At 43.4% G+C, this 24,010-nt stretch overlaps 1 protein-coding gene across 2 annotated transcripts in view; it reads left to right on the top strand.

Moving 5' to 3' along the window:
* LOC131289171 (MOB kinase activator-like 2) overlaps nt 1-24,010 on the top strand; it is a 97,246-nt gene that overhangs the window by 34,427 nt on the left and 38,809 nt on the right. Inside the window, exon 1 of one of the 2 annotated variants that reach the window (XM_058318379.1) lies at nt 3,255-3,548. The exons of the other annotated variant lie outside the window; for it this stretch is intronic. Coding sequence (XP_058174362.1) covers nt 3,367-3,548 — 182 coding nt within the window. The 5' untranslated portion in view covers nt 3,255-3,366. Of the gene's footprint in view, nt 1-3,254; nt 3,549-24,010 lie in introns of those variants that run through there. 2 annotated transcript variants of the gene reach the window in all.

The following is a 24,010-nucleotide window of genomic DNA, read 5'->3' on the forward strand; positions in this document are numbered from 1 at the left end:
ATTTTCTACGGATCAATTATCGACGGAGCCCATCAGCGGCGTGTTGCATATCGGATTTTGAATTCCCGTTCAATGTTTTTCCGATCATCGCGCCGGTTTCAAAATGTGGCGCGCATCGGATGATGATCGTAAAGTTCTTCCAACGTTTTGTGGGCAAATAAAGTTTTACTATTTTTTCTTTTTTTTAATCCTGCTCTGAAACCACTGAACCCTATCTCCTGTTTTGTGAAGTTTACTGTTACACGGCCGCATGCTCCATGGATTTGGAATTTTCTTTGCCCACCAGTACCGTTTGCAAGGTATTTCAGCTTATACTCTTTGTTCTTCACATAACTGCGCAGATTTTAACTATTCGTTGTTACCCAGTTGAATTTGATATTGTTAATTTATATTCTTAATGAGTAATGTCCCGTGATAGTTTACTATTGCAATGTCACTCATATGATAGCGATGCCAAAGCAGTGATAAGAAAATAATAGCAGAGAGACAAAAACGCCTATTTATTTGTTGGATGACCTCATTTCTTTCCAAATGTAAACTCTGAACTACTAATGCATTAGCTATAACCTCGAAATACTTGTTTTTACTACATAAACGATTTAGAAGGTGATCTAAGGTTCACAAAAACTGTTGATAAACCTAGAATAGCTAAAGAAGCTGTAAAAAATTGTCTTTCTGTGCGTTGACACGTTTCCTAGACCATTGAAGTTAGTTGGTTCTTTGGTGAGTCCTTGAAATGGATCTTTATCTTATCTCTCGCCGTGATCAGAGGAAACACGAACAAGAAGCTTGCAAACAATAGTATCTTTCGTGTTTTGCTTTACCGTTTTTTGCCTTTACCGATTGTATTTGCAGGACAATCAAGATGGCGGGCGTCGAGCGTGGGGTTGTCGCCGAAAAGCATTTTTAATTGCACTTTTGCGGCTTCGTTGGCGTAGCGCGGGTGTCTATTGTCTCCCGAACCCGAAAAGAGACATTCGAATGCGGACATTTTGTTTTTTGGCTTGGTTTGCCTTGATGTTTGTTTTTTCTTTAATTCTTTTTACGCTCGGATGGTACGGAACATACACTGGGGATAAAATGTACAATGTATCCGTGTTTGGTTCATGCCAGCGGGGGGAAAACGGACACGGAAACAGTATGGTCCATTATCACGCTCTGAAGGTTGATGCACGTCTCATGTTTCGGGCTCGTTTTTCTTGTTGGATTTTGGTACAGAAAATCTCGCACGTGACACAGTGCAGCTCGCGAGAACAAAACAGTACACACACACACAGCTGGCCGGGAAGCCGCCTCAATGTTTGGGGAAAAGGGTTTGGGAGGAGAGAGAGCCGATGACGCCCTTCGTCTTACGCCAGATGAACGTACGATAGCTTATGATTGTTAACAAGCTTGCGCAAACTCAGCCTAGCGTTTGTTTGTTTCTTCTGCTCCTATCTTAAGCGCGTAAATACAGTTTTGAGACCCGAGACACATGCGTGCATTGTGGTTGGGTTTATTTCCCTCCGAAAGGGGCACGCAGTTCTCCGTAAATCCCTCTAAATGCCAAACCACAAGCACATTGTCATGATCTCGAATTTCTCGTGCGCTGAAACGGATTCTATTGTTTTGAAATCGTTCCACTCGCGAGCCCAAAGTGCGGCGTGTGAGAGGGGTATAAGCATGATCATGTTTTAACCGATCAGACGTTGAACAAGAGTGATAACATATTTTAACACTTTACGTTACATAAAATACTCATCTGGTTTGATGCAAGCATTATTTATATCGTGTAAAAGTGATCGTACGCGTTTATTTTATTTATAAATTAAGTACTAAGCTTAAGTTCATGACGAGATAACGCTAAATCTTGCGCGACACTTCGTGATCTTCATCGTTCAATTATTTTATTCGTGACAGTCGTGATGGCCTGATTGTTGAAATAATAACCTAATGGCCTCCTTTCATTTTTCACAAAATTTATGCAATTTAAAGAAATATCGAATCGTGTCGGTTTGTCATCAGAGCCGGAATGCTCAATGTTGTTTGTCCGCTAGCCTTTATCAAAGTAATAAGGTTCAAACATCGAACATGACTACTAGAAAACAATGAAATCTTGTCTGGGAAAAGATAAATGCCTTCGATGTTTCTTGATTGGTAATGTCGTACATTGACGATTGTTTTTTTTCTCCTAGTTTACTCTTCTCGGCCACGATAATTGAACTCTCCTCCGGAGTGGCACAAACTCTTCTCCTCTGGTTTCAAAAGCACCATTCACACCGTGTGTTTTCGCGCTCGCGAAAAGACTTTCCATGCGTACGCCGGGATACGATACCGCAACGATATGGTGTAATCAAGCTTTACTGACATTTTCCACGACGTTTGGCTAACCGTTAACCGTTCACTTTTCTCCGATCGACCGTTGATGTTGGTGTGTAACTAAATTTCTTTATTCAATACGATTATCCGAACAATCAAACGCAACAACAACGGCGGCAGCGAATGTGAATTCGAAAGTGTGCGGAATGGAACGGCGGTCTCACGTGTGCCCATTCGTGATAGTTTTTCCATCAAGCTGGCTGCTTTTCTGCTTTCCGATTTTCCTTTTGTGCGCCTTGTGCACCGTTTCACATCCTATTTTCACTCTCATTTCCATTTACGTGCGTTAAGTGCTGTGAGTTTTGTGATACGGGAAGGAAAACAAACAAACTTTTCCATTTTTACTGCGATAAACTCTACAAAGGGTTGTTTTTGGCAAAACAAAATAGGATGATCCCGGTATGAAATCGGTGTTATCAATAAGGACATTCTAGCTGCGATTCTGCAATCTTTCCCCCACTCTCCACCGCAACAGCTCTACAACATTTTCCCTACGTCGCATTTTCTCCGCCCTACAGCAGCGCCGTCAGTGATCGAGTGAGAAAGAAAAATCCGTTGAAAAATCAAGTGAAAGTGGCGTGAAAAAAAAGCAGCGAGAGAAAAGCAAATCAGAAGCATATATTTATATTTCCGCTTGGCCTCTTCGTCCCAATTGTGTCCATGTGTGGTGCCGTACTGGCTGCAGTGCCGCGAGGGAGTGGTCGTTTTGATTTTTGGTTTACTGTTTCCGTTGTATCCTTTCCGTTGCGGGGTTTCCTTCGTGCGCGATCATAAAAGATAAAGTTCTAAAAAAACGGAAAACCGTTTCCGGAAAAAGCGGCACGTGCACTCGTTCGCGGTTTGCCATTTTTCGTGTTGCACCAGCAAACTAACCTCCCTCGTCCAGGGGTTGGTATTGGGTCCACGGCGCAAAGGCGGGGTGGTGGAGGGAGGTGGTGTTGGTGACCGGTAACGATCCTGGAGGATACGCTCTTCCGGCTGAGCAAGTTGCGCGAACGTTTGAAGGCGATGCTTCGCTCACCGGGCCATCTGATTGGGCACGGGCCGGGTGCGGGGGGAGGTGGCGTGATGGGGCTGCACAGTCACGCCTCGTCGCCACCCCACGCCCGTCCGTCACTGTTCGATTCCTGTCACCGGAAAATACGGCTCATCGGCGGTGGACCGGTCGCTTTTCTCGGCGGATTAGTAGCGTAAGTATTTTTCGCCATTTTAAACCAGAAGGAATATGCTGGGGATTCAATTAAGGATACTACTAAGCGACGCTGCTGTTCAACTGTTGTCTCTAAAGCATCTGGTATTGAAAGAAATTGGCTGTCCATAACTCATCTGACTTTATCTCTAACGCATCTGGGTTGTCTCAAGCCGAAAAACAGAGAATAAACAAAGTAATTGTGGTTATGTTACGTTGTAAAACTCCAAGAACAATAAACATTATTATTTGTGTATTCTTTAAAGCTATTGTTATGTATTTTTGAACAATTTTGCGTATATTTTTCATTCGAGCAAACCGGTGGCATAAACGCACTATCATAGCTGTCAAGTGACATTCATTGATCCAAGCAAGTACGTTTATGCCGCCGAGTTGAACACCACAATGCAGCCTTCTTAGTTGACATACGTTTGCATGCTCGTATAAAAAGTATAACTTCATTTTTTTTTGTTTTTTCCTTGTTTTTCGGCTTGAGACAAACCCAGATGCGTTAGAGGCAATGTCACATGTGTTAGAGGCAAAGTCAGATGAGTTAGAGGCAAAGTCAGATGAGTTAGAGACAACAGTAGATGAGCTTTTTCAATACCAGTTGCTTTAGAGACAACAGTTGATGAGCTATTTTAGTCATCGGTGGGTTAGAGCTGAACAAAGGTGGCAAAACCTGTTATGTTATTTTAGTCATATTTCTATGTACACTACCGTCGGAAAAAAGCTATGAAACTGAACTCGTCATATTTTTGTGAAGCTAAGAAACACCTAACCAAAATGGAAAATAATGTAAAAACGCGCATATTTCCAACCATGTCCGCTTAACCTGATCGGTCTATTTTCTTTCCCTGACTCTACTCCCCCGATCGTTGCCCTCGTCCGCAAGACAATTTTCCACGCTCCGGTTGATCATGAGGTTCGGTTTCTTTCTACCTTCTTACTTTTTGTTGCCTCGCACTGAAGCTTCCACCGGGCGCTCGTTCCAAATATCATCCCACGATCTACATTTTCTCTTCACGATTTTTTGTTTTCCGCTTTTGTGCGCTGCTGGAAAAGCCTGAAAAAAATATAATAAACGTCAGCCCATGCTTCTTCCCGTCATACTTTTGCGCTCCTCCACGAACGCCCTTTTCAGTGACACATAAATCTCATTCCGTTTGTTTGTTGTGCCCATAAAAGCTCAACCGCGAAACGCTATGTCGAATTGATCATAGCAAAGTTTACCGTTTTCGTTATTATTTTTAACAGGAAGAAAAAAAGTTGTTTTTTCCACCACTCAGAAGAGGGTATTTCCTTTTCGGGGGCTTTTAGCTTTGTTTCATATTTTCTTCCGCAAGCGAACGTCACATTCCAAGTGGAAGGAGGGGAAGTGTACTGGTTTTGTCAGTGCAGATGTTGAGCTTAACTCTGTTTTTATTTGTTAAAGACTGTCGCATTTGACACGGAATACCAGATGGTTCCTATGGAATTATCGCAAATCTACAAGCATTCGTCGAAGTTAGAACTTCTTTGGCTATAGTTAGCTATAGTTATACTAATGTTAGGTACTACCACTATTATAAAGAAGTCTCGTCCCAAACGCTGGTTCACCGTTGATGGTTTTATTTACACTTCTAGCTGGCGTAACTTCTGGTTCTCATGAAACGAAACACGACTAGAACTCGAACTTTAGGTGAACGATCGCTTGATCGATTGAGGTGGTCAATATTTTCCGAGTCAGCATCAACGCTTGCTTGCTGCACAACCTACGATCGCCATTTGTTGGTTAGCCCGTTCGGGGAGAAGCAAAAGGCTGCGGAGTGGCAAAAGATCAAAGATGGGCCTAAGATCATCGATTCGTTGAACTACATCTTGCTGACGAAGCTTATTTACCTGCGGTCGATGGGAGTCTATGACGAAGTAAGAGAAACAGATCATAATTACCCTGAAACTGCCTCTGGGGGGCAGCGTATAGCATTGGGTTCTTTCGTTCAAATGCTTCGTTGGTTTGTGTTGTGGCTTGCAATGAAAAACAGCGGTGGGAACCGAAGCTACAAGGAGAAAACTTACGAACCGAGTAAGCAACACACTTTCTCACAGTTCTTTCTGCTTGGTTTTGTACTTGTGCTGCTGAAATTTGCTCAGAAGGCTTCGGAGGAAGTGTATCGAAACTCATATCCGCTGATATGTAGACTACACTGTTGGCTAAACCACTAGATAGTGTCAAGATTAGTTTTTCTCCCAGTGTCATTAGTACTTCTAATGGCGATACATCATTCATAAGCACTACATTGGTTGCACTTGGTATGGTTCACTTATCAATTTCAATTTCATCAGTCGAAACTAAATTGTGATGAATGTACTGAAGTAATATCTTGTCTCATGTTCTGATGTACTGCAAAACCATACATTCCGAACGCTCCTGTAACAATGAAAACGAACTGGAATAGTATGTAGGATGGATTGATGAAGTTGCTTCGAGACTTATAGTTTTCCCCCAGCGTTTCCAGAATATCCGACCCTCTGGCCGTTCCATCAAACATCGGTGGATTGCATCTGATTGCGCGTTCCATGTAGTTCTCGTACAATTCACATTTGCAGCGCCTTTTCGGAATCCACCACATTGGTTCCATCTCGTTCTTCACAGTACTCGGTAGCTTGAAGATCGGATACTTGCTGGTAATATGCTGCAAAACCTTCTCGTTGTCTCGTCGGGAATTTTTGAGCGACACAAACAACCAGTACCCGATGATGTTTCTCTGCGTGCGCAGTACATTGATGCAGTAGCGGATGAAAACAAACTCCGACACATGACCTTCGATATGGAACAGTCTGGGTTGCATGCTGGAACAACTCTTGGTCTTGGTGAAATTTGGCGTGCCCGCTAAAACGATTTCAAGATATCCCATCACCGGATGTGGAGTACCGATCCTAAAGATGGCCGACACGTTCCGACATCGCAGCTCGAAGTATGCGGTTCCGCAGTGCATGACGAACGTTAGGCAGCTGTAGGCGATGCCGCCTGTGCGGAACAAATCATGTTCGTCCGTTCCTCCGACACCGGGCGGCTGGAAGGCGATTGGATACAGCCGCACGGCGTTGGTCTGATTCTGGCAAATGATTTCTCTTGCACTCCCGTCGGGAATTTCCTCTCTGCAAACTCCGTTGTAAGGGTAGCAGAACAGAATGGGTATCAAAATAAGAAGCCCAACGACAATACGTGTGAACAGCATCGTGCGAACTGAGACCTGCTCGTTCAGTTCCGTCGTTTCAACTAGGTAATGCACCTTTTAAGAATGTACATTATCCTAATTGTCTTGGGACAAGGACAGATGTTAGTGAAATGTCCTGAATAATTTAGCTATTGGGAGTCCGCGACAGCCGAGCCGTAGCGCCGGTTAGAAAATCGGCCCATGAGCGCCGGGGCTTCACCAAATCGACGGCGCGGAGTCGAATTCCGGAACGGACCCTCTCCTGTACGAGAGAACTGGACTTTACTATCCATGTACACATAGGGTAAAGGTCTTATAAGCCCTTTAGCTTATGTTGCGTGTCTGTGCAATGTCACAGTTGGGGTATCGTTTTCACTTTATCTCTTATCGTATTTCCGAATGTTAGTTTGAACGCTTTCAGTAGTTTTGTGACGCATAGCGAAGTCTTCAAAATCAGCTGTTTGCTGTACACATCAAATATCGGTATTATGACGTATAGGCAAGCGACAAATCCAGCGTGTCTGAATTCTCCGCGAACTCTCAACTGGCTAGTTCTAGGATTCCAAATAATATTTTCATCATTAAGTATTTTTCTGCTTGATAGTTTTTTTATTATTAACTTCTTTACAAGAACAGGTGCTTGCATTATTTTCTTTAGAAGTATACGAACGAATCATTGTACTTCGCAAATAGGTAGGACAGAAGCGCTCCTAAAAATCCTGACATAATCTGTACCGGTACCGTCACGACCCATCGAATGGCGGTGGTGGGATGTGGTCCTTTGGATTCACCTTTGGGTACTATGTTCATCGCCAGCATTCTTTCAACCAACTCGGAACTGGTGAACAGTGGCGGACTGCATCTGGCGGCGCGTTGTATGTAGTTGTCATAAAGCTCGCACTGACAGTGCTTGTGTCGATTCCACCACAGTTGAACCGCTGTGCTGTTCGTGTCCGCCATCTTGAACGTTGGATACTTTCTTGTGACGTATTGCATAACATTCAGATTGTCCCGTTGAGTGTTCTTGTACGCTGCGAACAACCAGTATCCAATTATGTTTTCGTTTTTGTGCAGCACATTGATGCAGTATCGAATCAGGACAAATCGCGACACATGGCCTTCGAAGTAGAAATGATTCGTAAACTCGTTGCTGCAATTCTTCGGCTTGGAAAAGTTGTGCGTGCCCGTTAAGATGATGTTGCTATCACCAATTGTAAGATGGGGTGGACTTATACTGTAGATGGCCGACACGTTCTGACAACGTAGCTCGAACTGCATCGTTCCACAACGCATGACAAACCTCAGGCAGCTATAGGAGGTGCCACCTGTACGAAACAAATCGTGCTCATGGGTTCCCATAAGTCCGGGCCGGTGGAACGCGATCGGATACAGCTCTACGGGGCCGATTCGGTTGCGACAAATCGTTTCCCATGCATTTCCATCTTGAATTGCGTTTACACACACTCCACTGTAGGTGAAGCAGTAGACGAACGGTGTAGAAATTATCAACGCAACAACAATCCTTGTAGACGCCATCGCACCAGGAGTCGAACTGAGAGGAGTTCAATTCGTATACACTTTCCTGGGCACCAAAAAATGGTCTTAAGTAGGCATTACCGATTTCGCCATCTACTGGGAACGTTACAGCTTGCGGGACATATCCAACAGGTTATATTTGGGTGATGACGTCGGTTTGGACGAAGGAAACTGCCGTTTAATTCTTTTGCCATGTTTGTCTTATCTGAACATGTTAACAAACCAGCGGTTCCGTCTGTATGCTAGTTTGGACGGTTACTTAGGTAGCGCTACAACCGCTGAGCGTATGTGATACCCCAGGGATACAATAGTTTTTCATTGAATCATTGAATAGCAAACATCACCGATCACCGATATACATTGTGTCTCATATGATATTTTGGTCAATTTGGAGTATTTGTTAATTTGAAATAAATTTCTTAGAAACGAAAACTGGGCATATTGACGAGACTTTATTATTATCTTAGAATTAACATTTAGACGTCCGCACGGTTTATGGTGTCACTTTCCGACTGGCTCATTTGCTTTCTTTGCCATGCCTTCTCGTTAATTCTGGATTCGACGTACGTACAGCAACGCGCGTTGTGAAGTGCGTTTACATCCATTATAATGTGAATGCTGTCAGGTGACTCACTCCAAAATGATGTGATCGGCTGGAAATCGATACGGTCTTTGGACACGGTACGGTGTTGCCTAACCGCAAAGTTTTAACAACGGCATTTACCAAATTCCTGATGAAAAAGATCGTTGGAACCTATCGGTCTTTTCAAAATCATTAACGATTTAAGCTTGTGTCACAGATTTACATTACTAGCCAAAGAACTAACAGCCAATGTTGATGTTTTATTCTAAAGCATGCAATCCGGTAATGTGGAGGATTCAAAATTCTTCTGATGAATTTTGCAATGTTGCTAAAACGAAAAAAGAAAGGGTCCCAGCAGCGACTATGATAAGCTGAACCGGCAGCGTAATGTACCATGGCTCAATGACGGGAAATACACCAAGCAGGAGTTTGTGCTTCAGACGTCGGTCGGCCGATCCGTAGTCCTCCAACATTTTCTGCAGTTGATTCTTTGGTTTGCTGAACATTGCCGGTTTGCAGTTGGTGATGCGTTGCAGTGTTTCCCGGTATAACTCGCAGTTGCAACGCTTCTTCGGTATCCACCAGCTCTGCAGTGGGGTGCCTTCGATGTTCGGCATCTTTATGGTGATATACTTTTTCGCAATGTCCTGCACAATCTTCTCGTTGTCCTGCTGCGTGTTGCTGTAGGACACAAATAGCCAATAGCCGGAAAGGGTCGTCTTGGTGCTGATTACGTTCATACAGAACCTAATCAAGACGAAACGCGAAACATGGCCGGCAATGTAGAAATGGTTGCCCGAGTTGTTGTCACAGCTCTTGTTTCTCTTGACGCCGTATGTCGGCGTTGTCATTGCTGCAAACGTGCTGCATGTTGTATATGGCAGATAGGTTTTGGCAACGCAGCTCGAAGCTCGACGCACCGCAATGGATGATGAACTTCAAGCATCCGAAGGTAATGCCACCTGTATGGAACAGATAGGGTTCGTCATTGCCTGAAAGTCCGGGAGGATGAAATGCGATTGGGTAGAGCTCAACGAAGCCGGTTTGGTTCCGACAAATGATGTCTGAAGCGTTCTGTTGGGAAAAATCTTCCACTTCACACAGTCCGTGGCAGCAGCTGAAGAGAACGAACATCGACAGGATTCGAGTAGCAGTATTGATCGGTGTGGATGCCATGCTAGCTGAATCAGAACTGAAACAGGGTTGATTTGCTGACATACGGTAGTGATGAAAATATCGTTATCTATTGAATAATAGAACGGTGTTGGAAGTTCATATTACACTACGAAGCATGGTTCTATTCCTGTAACATTCCAAGACTGTTGCAATCTTTCTTGGAATCGTTATTGTCCTGTTAATGTCTGAGCGATCCTTGTGCATTAAGTGCTCTGTGAATAATTTATATTTCGAAATATCTTCGCTCGAGTTCTGTTAAGTTCGAGAACAGAGGTTGATGTTAATTTCAAAATAAATTCTATCTCCCATCTGACCAAAGTTCTGTTGGATCGTTTTACTAGCTTCTATACGGTTGTTGTACTTTTATCTTATGCTTTCACTTTGCTCTTCCTTTACTTTCAGGTAAGTGGATGATCAAGCGGATTTGTTAATAGATTGCTCGGAAAACAACTAGAGGATAGAAAGTAACTGTCATTAAAAGCGACGTCAAGTTCCTGTGCGGCAAGTAGCTTTGGGATAACAACAACTATCCACAAATGGAATAAGTTTAGAATGTGTACTTACCAGAAACAAACCTTCTTTTACTCCCGCTGTGGTTAGCGGAGGGTTGGGAAACGAGTTTGAAAGGAGCCCTTCAATTATAAATATCACTTCGCGCACGGGCCTAATTTGCGTCTCCGCCCACCGTCATGTCCGGTAGGGTGTCGCGTGCGTGCAGCTCGCTGTTTTCAAACTGTCACATGGTTCGCACACCGCGCAAGTTATCTGATCTCCGCGCTGTCGTGCTTGTTCCGGGAGTTTGCGCCGTTAGCTGCACCGTGCTCGACCGTGTCGCCGAGAAGGCGTAGATCAGCGCGTGCTTTGGGTATGATCGCGTGAGGCGCGCACAAGCAAGCCGAGTCGAGACGGTTCGGTTTGGAGCTGTGAAGTGAAGACCGTCCGAACCGGAAAGTCACTGTTCCGGTAACTGCGCACGCAGCAATTGCGGGCGATGTACTGTGAGAGCTTCGTTCTTTGCAGCGTAGTTAGTAGGCAAGTCTGCTGGCAGAGCTGGGTGATTTCTGGAGGACATCCGAATCATCGCGACTCTGGAAAAGTTTCCGTAAGATATTTAGTACTAGCACTCGGAGGGTATTTATTTGGCTATCGTAAATATTGGGAGTTGATGAACTTTATTTGTCTTATAGGCTCTTCACACATCTCTCACAATCTATAACCCGATTGGATCACATTTCGAAGGATGCAACATAGAACATTTCCATATCTAAGGGGTTTCCAGCAACAAGTACTTGACGGGTACCCCACCATGACACGGTGACACGGTGTAGTGGTGCGCCAAAGTGTGCGACGCGAAGGTTAATTGTTTTGTTTACCAAGCGCACCACCACATCCCGTTCCGTTGGTGTTCCATTTCCATCCGGACCCACTCTCGAGGTACACACTCGAGGCTTATTACATTCACTCGGTAGAAAATAATCCATACGACGTCGAGTGGTACAAAGCGTCACGCGATTCTGTTCTGGTTGGAAAGACGTGAACAAGGGAAAAGGTGCTGGATGTTTAACGTTACCTCCACAAAAGACATTTGCGGCCTACGAGTTGCGTCGGAAGTGTGGTGTCGGAAATACAAGGAATGATTATCTTGAAGAGGTTGCTCTGTGATTTGTACACCTTACGAAATGCGACATCTTCATTCTTAGAACTTGAGTTCTGTTTATCCAACAATTGCGTAAAGAATGTAATATACAGTTTGTGATAGACCATTTCAAACGCCTACATGTTTAAGATCAGTTCTTAGAAGTAGATATTTGTTTTTGGTTTGGCAAACCAGGTTTTAGTTCATTTAAATTATATCTCACTTTCTGCGGCATATTATGTATAAACTCGGGATAAAGTAAACCTGCTGCAGACCTTCGTACGCATATCATAGCACTGCACTATTTCCATTCCGTTAGCCACGTTCATGTGGTGACCCATTAAGTTCGCTTTACCTCTAGCGGATCTTTCTTCTGCTATAGCATTCGTCAGCTTATTATTTTATGCGATTCTTATTTCTGCCTTTTGTGCTAATGCATAATATGTTCAAACGATTTTATTGCGGCCTGACAATTTGCAAGCGTTGGGTTTCGATGGTGGTGTAGAAAATGGTTTCAACTCCCTGTGACCAACAACCCAACGACCTTGACGGGAGAGGTCGTGCTGTTTCCCGTTTTTGCCTTACGACATGCACTTTTCCGGTGGCCCTCTTGTGCGGAAATTATTGTTATGATCTGACTGCACGCGCGCACCTTTCCGCTGTCGGTTGGTGCATAAGGCGGTTCCAGTTTTTAAATTTTCATTGGGGTTTTATTTTCTCACCTTAACACCTTCCGGCTGCGGCGATCACTAGTACTATCTTTCGTTGGGAGTGCCCTTGTCACGTAAATCGTTTGTTAAGCCTGATATGAATGCGTACACACCATACTCTCGGTTGCCGGTTGCGAGGTTTGACCTCTGGGTTTTCCGTTTCATACGCTGTCTGACGCTAGGTGCTGGTTTCTTGTTACTTCCCTTACCTTAAGCTGTTAGCGGTGGGACTGCTTCGTCAACGTCCAGTAGGGAATTGATTTACATTCCACTGTAGGCCAAGCAGTAGACGAACTGTGTGGAAATGATCAATGCAACAGCAATCCTTGTAGACGGCATTGGACTGGTAGAAGAGTTCAATTCGTATACACTTTCCTGGAGCACCAAAAATGGTCTTGAGCAGGCATTACCGATTTCGTCATATACTGGGAACGTTACAGGTTGCGGCACACATCCGAAAGGTTATATTTGGGTGAAGGCGTCGGTTTGGATGAAGAGAATTTCCGTTTTATTCTCTGACCATGTTTGTCTTATCTGAGCATGTGTACAAAGCAACGGCTCCACATAGTTACGGTTGAATCATTAGAAACTTATTTCTTAAGTACTTGATCCAAACCATTGAATAGAAACCATCACCGATCCCCGATGCTAAAACACATTGCTTTTCATATGATATTTTGACTAATTGAGATTATTTGTTGAATTCAAATAAATTGATTGGAAATGAAAATTTGGCATTTGGACGCGACTTTATTATTATCTCAGTATTAACATTTAGACGTCCGCACGGTTCACGGTGTCATTTTACGACAGACGCATTTACAGCAATCCCTTCGCGTATGGGAACGGCTTGTTGATGCCCTCTCTTTCATTCTGCGTTCTAATATGCGTACGTACAGCAACGCGCGTTGTGAAGTTCGTTTGCATCCATTATGATGTGAATGCTGTCAGGTGACTCCAAATTAATGTGATCGGCTGGAAATCGATATAGTCTTTGGACACCTTATAGTGTTGCCTAACGGCAAAGTGTTAACAACGGCATTTACCAATTTCCTGATAAAAAAGTTGATTTCTAAATCACTGACGATTGAAGGTTGTGTCACAGATTGACATTACGAACCAAGAATTTAAAACTCTTCTGATGAATTTTGCAATGTTCCTACAACGAAAAAAGAAAAGGTCCCAGCAGCGACTATGAAAAGCTGAACCGGCAGCGTAATGTACCATGGGTCAATGATGGGAAGTATGCCAAGCAGGAGTTTGTACTTCAGACGTCGGTCGGCCGATCCGTAGTCTTCCAACATCTTCAGCCGTTGAATCTTTTGGGTCTCAAACATTACCGGGTTGCATTCAATGACGCGTTGCAGTGTTTCCCGGTATAACTCGCAGTTGCAGCGCTTCTTCGGTATCCACCAGCTCTGCACTGGGGTGCCTTCAATGTTCGGCATCTTTATGGTGGTATACTTTTTGGCAATGTCCTGCACAATCTTCTCGTTGTCCTGCTGCGTGTTGCTGTAGGACACAAATAGCCAATAGCCGGAAAGGGTCGTCTTGGTGATGATTACGTTCATACAGAATCTTATCAAGACGAAACGCGAAACATGGCCGACAATGTAGAAATAGTTGCCCAAATTGTTTTCACAGCTCTTGTTGCTCTTGACGCTGTATGTCGGCGTTGTCATTGCTGCAAATGTGATCTTTAGGGTGTCTCTTTTTATTACCGATGGTTGCGTGTGGTATATGGCAGATAGGTTCTGGCAACGCAGCTCGAAGCTCGACGTACCGCACCGCATGACGAACTTTAAGCATCCGTAGTCAATGCCACCTGTACGGAACAGATCGGGTTCATCGATGCCCGACTGTCCGGGGGGATGAAATGCGATTGGGTAGAGCTCAACGAAGCCGGTTTGGTTCCGACAAATGATGTCTGAAGCGTTCTGTTGGGAAAAATCTTCCACTTCACACAGTCCGTGGCAGCAGCAGAAGAGAACGAACATCGACAGGATTCGAGTAGCAGTATTGATCGGTGTGGATGCCATGCTAGCTGAATTAGAACTGAAACAGGGTTGTTATGGCTTGATGACATATGGTAGTAATGAAAATATTGTTGTCTATTGCATTGTATCCTGAGAGTGGAACAGTTTTGAATAATAGAACAGCTTATACTTAGCTTACACGCGCCTCTATTAAATGGTATGAGACGGACTGTAGTAAAGGGTGTTGAGAAGGAAGTTCATATTACATCAAGAGACATGGTTCTATTCCTGAAACATTCCAGGACTGTTGCAATCTTTCTCGAACAACATCCAGTACACCGATTCGTGGAATCTACTCTCCAAAACTGATACCACGTTGATGATGCATTGGCTTTATTTAGCGGTACAGTTCTTCGAAAACCGAGAATCACGTTCCAATTTCATCCAGACGTTGAGAGTGATACTTGAGTCAACAATTTTTGTTACAGATTCGCCGAAGGTTCCTACGGTGTTTCGTGTCGATTTCGACCGACTCTTGTTTCCCATGAACATAGGGAATGAAATTTTTATTTCCGGCTACGATTTTTCTCGTCGTGCAGTTTGAAATAGTTCCCAGGTGATCACACTGTGTGTTGACATCATATGGGAGGGATTGTAAAGGAGGCAGGAGGCTAAGCAGTCGGCGGAATTGAGTCCTAAGTAAACTCCGCACATTACATCAATATTTCATGTTTGTTGAATTGCTTGCTTCCGCCGGACGGGATGAGATTTTGCTTCAGAGACTAAACTTTCTCATATTTCTATCACCGTCCCCCTGAGCGTTGGAGGATGAACACAATGGCAAGCGTTGTAGTAGATTTTCCCAAATGGGACATATTTTTAATGCAACCATGGTGCTCTTTTGAACATCACGGACCGCGGACTGACTCGGAAAAACACTGGACAAACGGTTGTGCCCACACGTTGCCCGCTTGTGGCAGTCGGTGTTTGTGCAGTTGTAATGGAGCTAAAAATGTACGCCACCGATTGTGAAGGTCTCGTCCGCGGGGCAAAGTGCCGAGTCCAGTTCATTAACATTTACAAATTCCAACCGATGTGCGCTCGGAGCGGTGTTCTGAACCGGACACGCTTTACGTTCATCCGCGGTGAGCTTTGGTGTTTTCATTCGTCGGATCTTTTATTTTTTGAAACCTGTGAACAGATCCCACCCGTAATGAACGGAGGATTGGCGGCGCGGACTCGGAACAAACGAACCGCCCAGTGCACGGGAAGAATTTTAAAGGTTTCCTGAAGGTTTCGCCGCTCGCTGCCATTTTGCTTCGCCAGACTATTCGACTGGTTCGGGGTTCATTTTTTCCCGTGAATTGGGCATGCCCTTTGTAAAGTGATCCGATGCGCTTTTGTGACAATCGGAGACGGCTTTTTCCTTTGTGAGAATGATTGAACGTCGAGGAATAGTTTATGAAATGTTAATATCCGTTTGACAACGAAGAAACCGAACCGAGTACACCATATGGAAGTGGGTTTTGGAAAACAAAACCAACCTAAATGCCGTATCCTTTCCGGAAGAAGTAGTTATCCATTGTGGTAGGAAGAAAATGGAACGAAACGGGGCTTTTTATTTACTTCTCTACCTAAAACGAGAAGAATCTTCACAAGGATCATTTTATCCGCTGTCCAAGCACATTTTCGCCAGCCGGGATGATTTTCCGTATCGGGGTAGTTGTTTTTTGGGAGACTAACAGGATGGAAGAAGCTTTTAAAAAAATTTCGAGTTCAAACAACCCGTCAGAATGTGCATGATGTAATCGCCGGCTTACATTGTAGGTAACGGAACATAAAGGTGAAAGAAAGATATGGGCAAACAAGGCTGTGCTGACATCCGACTGGCAAAAAGGTGGTGTGCAGTAACCGAAAAGACCCTTGAGAATGTATTTTGACGGAGCCAAATAAAACGAAAAGAATTGGAAAAGCATCCAGTAAGATCATCGCGAGAAGAGTAGGAGCTTTCAAAATCAACATAAAAAAACGTATTGTGCAAATATAGGTGCATCCGGTCCGGGCGGGGTACAGGAAAAAGGTAGAAAGGTAGCCGAAAGGAGCTGCCACTGGAGGAGGTTTGTTGGCGGATCCGGCCGGCACCGTTGTGTGAAGAAGGATGTTGAGAAGGAAAGCATAATGTAAATACTTACTGCTTTGTGATCCAATCACTTTCAACGGTGCTTCAAGGTGTGAGGAGTTTTCGTTACTTGGAATATAAAAAAAACACCTTTTCCTTAGGTGTGTTGCATTTTGGCACGTTTAAAATGATGAGCATAAGAAGGATCAAAGGGTGGCAAAGGAAAACGAAATTCTCGGTAACCTTTAAGACTCAAGGCAGCAGCGCCTGGGACTAAGAAAATAAGACCTTTCGGTTGGATCATCTCGGAATAAGAACAAAGTTCAATCTGCCTTCAAGTATGTAGGCACAAACACGCCAGACAAGGATATACGTAGATAAATTGTTAGAAAGCCAAAGTAAAGAATGTTTAAAGAGACTTAATATCTTTGATGTTTATGTTTACCCATATTTTAGGTGCATATTATAGACATTTTTGGATAGAATCTAAAGACATAGATAGACAATAGTTTAAATGATATCAGTGTTATAAGTTTTAAATCCATAGTCATGGTCAAAAAGGATATACAAAAGAATTGATAAGTTTCGATAAGCCCTAAGCCTAAGTCGTTTAAAATGCTTTTTTCATTTGCAATTTTGCATAATTCAGTAATGTTAAACTACGACCTCATTCAAATTGCCTATTTTGTGATGTAATCCCGCTGGAATGAACAATTTTTCATCCCCAATTAAGCAACCACCAACATCTACGCAACTTTGATCACTTTTTCTAAGGAACCCGAAAGCCTCATAATCATCAACATCATAACGCTCATCATCAGACTCGTTCGTGCCAGCTCGGAAACTTTTCCTCTGCCGCCGTCTGAACCGGTGTAATGGATAAGGGTTCGGAACCGGATGTACACCGTTTCATACCGTCGGTTCCGCGCACACATGAATGACCATTCTGTGTCGGTTCAACGTTTGACATTTAAAATATGATCAAAAGGCTGCAAAATGGCAACGGGCCGCGGATGAGGAGAGTATTCAGATTCGAATGAGTCACGTTAACCTTTCGCTCGGGTACAGCAGCCGCTTCCAAGAGCCCGGTTTGTGGTATGATAATTTAAATGATACTCCAACCGGTACAGAATCCTCCGAGCAGCGCGTTCGAGTGGCAAACTTCCAACTGATTTATGCGTAGGATCAAGCAGATGATTTCTTCCGAGGCATATCAAACGAAGTGAATGGATGAAACTTCTTTGCCAACCTTCGCTGGGGCAAGTTAGGAAAGTGTATTGGATATGTTCATGATGGGGATTTGTTTCGTTCCTGTTCTTTGATTTCAAGTTCACCTGAAGATGAAAGAGTTGAAAACATTGCCAAATGCTTGTCAAGTTAGCATCGCCATTCTTAACATCGATAGAGACCGATCACCTAAGTAGGTCATGAGTATAAACAAGTTTAGGAAAGGAAAATCATTAATCATACAACGCCAATCCCATAGCCTGTCGCAGCAACTTGTCCACATAAACGCCTGCTTGGGTCTTTGTTTCCTCCAAACCTATGTATGTTCTTACCCCTCGCCAGCAACAATCGAATGGCCGAGAAGGTGAGCAACACTGCAATAGAGATGTAAACGGGCGCTATTGACAAACACTCTCGATAATGAAATAACCTCTTCGCGCCAAGGTCTACTGGCCTCACATATATGTGTTAGCCTAGGATAAAGAGATTGATTTGGCCGCGTACTCCCACGGAAACGTTACCTCTATGAAGTCAAGTTCCTACGGTATTCGTTTGCCACACGATTAGTCGCCCACGACACAAGACTGCCCCGACAATGAGTTTGTTGTCGTGATTGTAGGAACGGGGAACATGGATGGCGAGAAGGTTTGGTGTGCAAAAATCGTGCCACCGTGCGCCGCTATTCCTACTACCGGGTTTAACCTTGGGTTGTTGTGATAGGGACACGTGGTAAAGTAGGTTTCTAGTGTAATGAAACCGTGATTCTGAAGTTGGAGTGTGTTGTTCTAAATCTCATGCTAGGTCTCGTCGTTAAATTATTTGTGGACATTGTTTCAAGACAATATCTTATCTAATAACAGGTTCTACAACGAACTAATCTGTTGGTTTTCCTCTTGGTTTTAGTGCTAACTAATTACATTAGTTTTGGTCTGTAGTATCTAGCTGTTCGTATGCCACCGTCACCGACCTAAGCAACCTTTCAACCACTCTGTCAGACCGCAGATTGACACTATTCAAGTTGTCATTTTCGACCCCCGCGGTGCCGCTTCCATTGTGAACTTGTGCACGCACGCCACCGACACCGTGACAGCTGACCGGTTTGTCTTCGGTTTAATTTAGCCGCGCTCAGCTGATGGCGTTGATGGTAACCATGACGGTCGGTGTGTGGTTGTTAACTCGGCACTGCACTCGGATAGTACCGGTTGTGCCGTGTGTCCCATCGGAGATATCCTTCTGTCTACGACCGTGTCGAGTTGGTGCGATGGACCATGGATGTTGCAATCGATTTTACTACACATCTCCGCATGGTCGGCAACGGGAAATTCTGAATTGGAAACACACCATCTTCCCGTTTGTGTGTGTGTCTATGTGACCTACTCACGTACGGGCCGGCTTTTGCTGTTGCTTAGCACGAGTTGGTTCAGCTCTAGCCAGATCTAGGGTCTGTTGTGGTTCGCTTGTCAAACCGATTTTCAGCACATCGTTTCGGTTGGCCACACGTTGTTCGCTAGTTGTAGTACAGCTTTCGGGGGGGAAACACACCGGTGACAACTCTAGCTGGTTTTGGGTTTCGAGTAGGAAACGCTAGAAACTATCTAAATGATGACAGCAGAACGTTGCCGTTTGCTAGAGCCTGAAGTTTTACTTTCACAAAGCGCAATGGTTGTGTGTGAGTCTGTTGACAGGTTGTTAAAAACGCCTGCTTGGAAATTGAAACCACATACCTACTTCCTACTGCACCGGCTACTACGGTTCACACTCTTGATTTTGCTGGACCTGCCTGTTTCTATGTCACTTCTTACCCGCCATCTTGATTCTCGTACTGCGGACTCCGTTGGAGTTTGCCGATTTCTATATCTCAGAGGCGTCTATGTGCAACTGAGACCGGTTTTTTTCCTGCATCCTTCACCCGCCGGGACCGAGTTTTGCAACAACCGCCGTCCGTCGCTAAACGGTTCCGAATGTCAAGGTTATGCCAATAAAAGACAGAGTTGACTGTCAGCAGGTTTCGTTTTACTTTGCACAGATTGTTTTGGAACTCATGTCTCGTGTGTGGCGACGGCGCATACTCACCAAACAACCATGCAAATGTCGTTTCTCGACGTTCGCTTTCGCAGTGGAGCACATATGCGATACCCCTAATGCCTTTCCCTAATACACTAACGCAACTGAGCGCTGCCGGGAGTCATTTGTCGTTAGCCTTCAGGTTTAAAACCCGGAGGCAATGGAACACCTTTTCGATGGTTATTTCTCGTTCAGCGACGCCGAGAGCTGCGAAAATGAACGTTCAAATCAATTTGTTTGTCGTAAGCGAGACACTCCCAAAGTGAGGTTGAAAGTAGGGAAAGTTTTCTATTTAGCAGCTCTCATGCTACTTTTGGTGCACCGCAGTTGATTGGTTTGGTTAATTAATGGTTGGATTGAGGTTGGATTGAACGTGTCCGGAAGCCCAGCTCCTTCTCTCTTAGGTCTTGACTTCACGGATGATTAATAAAACCAAGTGTGGTAAATGCTTTATAAGAGCCATATGAAGCATGTTTCAATACCAATCAAATTACTACGGGTTACGCAGTGAACGCATTTGTCTAGGTGACAAATTTAATGGCGCTCCGTTGGAGTCGCTTGACGTTTTTCTTCTTACGACAGCCTCCGTGTACCTTTCGAGTGTCACAATGATTGATTTGTTTACGCACTCGGATCGAACTCGAACGCGGAATCAATGGAAAACCGTTCCGCTCCGGTTAGTGTGGCACGAGGTTTTGAAACGTGATTTCGTGATTATTAGCAGCGTTTTGGTTGTAACATTGTTTTCGCCTTTTTCTTCCTTGGGCAAACGACGAGGAACTCAGAAATTGAAGCGTGCACTTTGTGGCATCGATCGGTACGGCAGAAGTGCAATTTGTCACGTGGAGTTTTGGTGAATGGCGCACGAACCGAGGTGGTTGGGAATTTCTAGCAAAGGGATGAATTGTTCATAGAATTATTTGCATTTGATGCAATGAGCGGGTTTAGCAATTATCACGTTTGCTAGATACTTTAAAGAACATTCACTATTTACATTTACGCCGGAGGCAAAGTATATGGTCTGCGTTTAAGATTGTTGGGGAAAGCTATATGTTCCAAAACATCTTCCAAATTGTGGTGGAAAAGAAACGCAGTTTCTCTTCATTGCTGTAACGGTTATATTTTTCGATTATTCGATATCATTCTACAAGCAACGTGCCTCCAAAAACAAAAACGATCGACAATTGTTGAAAAATACTACTTCATTTTGTTGTGACCATTTTTGGCTTTATTTGTCATTTCATTAAAAAAAAATCAGGAAAGTCAAATACTTTACTTTTGCGAATATTTCACTGGGGTTTACTGTCTTCCGGTTCTTTTGCCTCGAAAACGAAAGTAACCGGAAGGTATGCTTCCCTTCAGTTCATTAAATAAGGATTACCATTTTTATCATCACTTCCTGGGCACCGCGTTCCGCCTCGTTCGTGCCCCGAAACCCTACCTTTTGCACCACGCTAATGTTTCAGCGCCACATAATTACATCCGAAGAAACGAGGTTAAAAGTTCAGTAGGAGCATGTTTTCTACCCCTCTTCTACATCTACTTTTACCTGTTTTCTCCTCTTGTGCCGCACAACCGTTTTGGTTTTTGTGGTGAACGCATATCACTTGTTAATGTTGGCAATGGTAGAAGGAAAGTCTTCCAAATGAAAGCGGCGTCGCAACCATTAAAGGTTGCTCTGAATACCGTGTTTTGGCAAGGCAATACTGAAACAGATTTACTTACGCTAAAGTACGTTATTACAAAAAAAAATTAAAGCAATTTAGGAACCATTTTTAAGATGAAGGTGCCACTAAAAACAAATGCACTCTTAGGCAGGCAGCATTCATTCGTCGGTTTGTAATTGAGTTTCCGCTTTATATTATGGTCTTTACTTATTTTGTTGCAAGATTGTTGGTTAATCAATTTTCTTTGCAAATAGGAAATTTTTTTCTTTCTTTTATATCCAGTTGAAGAAATATGTGTTTAAATCATTGACGTTTTTTAGAGAAAATACAAACATATTTATTGCATCGCAGCTTGGATCATTCGTTTGTTTTTTCTGCTCTAAGTTTGTTGCTTCTAAGCAATTCGTTTTCAACTGATTTAAACTTTTTCGATGTTTAGCTTTGAATGTTGTTATTTATAACATAGAAATCGATCTCTTTACATAAATTTTTGCATTTTATAAATATATTGTCATGTTGTAACCTGCCTTGTATCCCAGCTACTCGATGTACGTGAGACGGTAAAATGAAACTCGCCATCGGTAAACAACTATAAAACATGCCTGTGACGATCACCCTTTACCAACTCTCTTCCCCAATCGAGCGTTTTTGTTCATCAAACTAAACTACAAAAAAAAAAAAAACACATCGTAAAAGTACGGTGCTCTGAATTGGCGCAATTACATGCTAACTGTAAATTTAATGAAGCTGCAATTTAAACCGTTCTACCCGTCCCGTTCTATCCCGTGTGCAACGGGGAATGGATGAATTCAGTGGAAAACCGACGAGACGACGGTTCGAACCATATTGGGTTCGGACGATTCTGATGAAATTATGCCACGACTCGTTCGTTCTCAGACGTTGTTGCGATCATCAAGCGGCCGGCGATATATGGGGCGAGTTTCCCTCGTTAGCGATCGATTTCGTTTTCCAGTGGTTTCCAGGTGAACCCTTACAGTAGCGAGGTGAACTGTACTTTTCTTATTTTATTGTTACGTTTTCTTTTACTTTTCATTATTTGTTTCCTAACCTAGAAGGTTCCGAGAATTACCTTAGAGATAAATTAGTTTTAATTATCTTTGAGCATTTTACCTATGCTTCTATCATTCCGTGTTTCGCTCCCAAGGGTTGATGCGAGCTGGTTGATGATGGATCCGAAGTGGTATCAATTATTTATTGTTTGTAATTGTTTGATTTGCCGTCACATACAATCACGTTGTTGCACGTGGGCGCCAGATCGTTCGAATCAGCTGATGTACCTATTCCATTAAACCGAACCACGCAAGCATACCCAATCGGACGCAGAAACGCATACACAAACAACTGTACTTCACGACTTAACGGATGTGTACGGCTATATTGGGAGGGCTACTGCAATAGACCTGATTTGTTCCAGAGATCAGCCGATTTCCAACGGCAAAACGATGGTGATGATCGCAGCTCGTTGCAGTTAGATGAATGTCAGGTGATGCTTCCCGATGGGAAATGGATCGTTTTACAATTTCCGCCCCTCCTTTAGAAGAGGCTTCTTCCTGTCGTTCGATGATATTGTGTGAGCCACTTCCTATCCTGGTGATTACCGTTGTCAGATGACTACCGATTATGCTGGTGCTTGGCATTGTCCGACCTGAAATCTTTTGAGAAATACATAACATTTTAATTTCACTTTTTTGATGAACCGAATTTAATGTTTTTATTTTAATATTTTTTTTCTTTACAGGTAAGTTTCTGTATAATGCATTGGACATTATTGTACACTGAAACAGCCTGGTTAACGTGGAAAGTAACGGAAAAGGCGTTGGTATGTGCAAATGTTTAAAATATACTTTGATTCCGCTGTAAGTAGTGTTGAAATAGTTTCGCTGCGAAAAGTTTTTTATGGTTTAAATGTGATGTAATAAATAAACTGTGGAAACGCTACATTCACTTACTGCATTTAGCGTAATAAAAAATATATGAAAATCCACCTCATTGTGTGTTGTGAGTTGGTGGTGAGTGTTTTTTTCGAAGAAGATAACTTCAAACCGGCTAATGGGTATAATCTGTGGACAGTTATGGGAAACTTTAGAAACAGTAAAAAAAACTTACACCCTTTTTTTACCATCACCCATTTTCACACCTGTTAGAGGCTGATGGATGATCTACAGCACGTGCAAAAAAAAAGTGAAAGTACGTTCTACATAGCTCGACTTTTTCAATTATTTTTATGTTAGAGCGGTTATGTTTTTGTTCGTTAGCGCTTTTAGATGATAGAGGGGAGAATATAAGTGAACCATGGGATTGGGTGCAAAACTTCGTTTCGCTCGCTTCGTCCCGTCTTTGGCTTGATAAAATCCTGCACGTCACACCTGACATTTCCTTATGGGGACTTTACACTTTCGCCGGGTCGCGCCCGACAATGGGTGAAGGTAACGATGACGACTTTTCGCAAAACTTTAGTCAAAAGAAAGAAGAGAAAAAAAACAACAACAACAAACCATTAGGACTTACGAGCTTCAGACTTTCAGCTGCCAGCAACAATGGCATGTCG

The sequence above is a fragment of the Anopheles ziemanni genome, chromosome 3, assembly GCF_943734765.1.
Source record: "Anopheles ziemanni chromosome 3, idAnoZiCoDA_A2_x.2, whole genome shotgun sequence".
Classification (NCBI taxonomy): Eukaryota; Metazoa; Arthropoda; class Insecta; order Diptera; family Culicidae; genus Anopheles; species Anopheles ziemanni.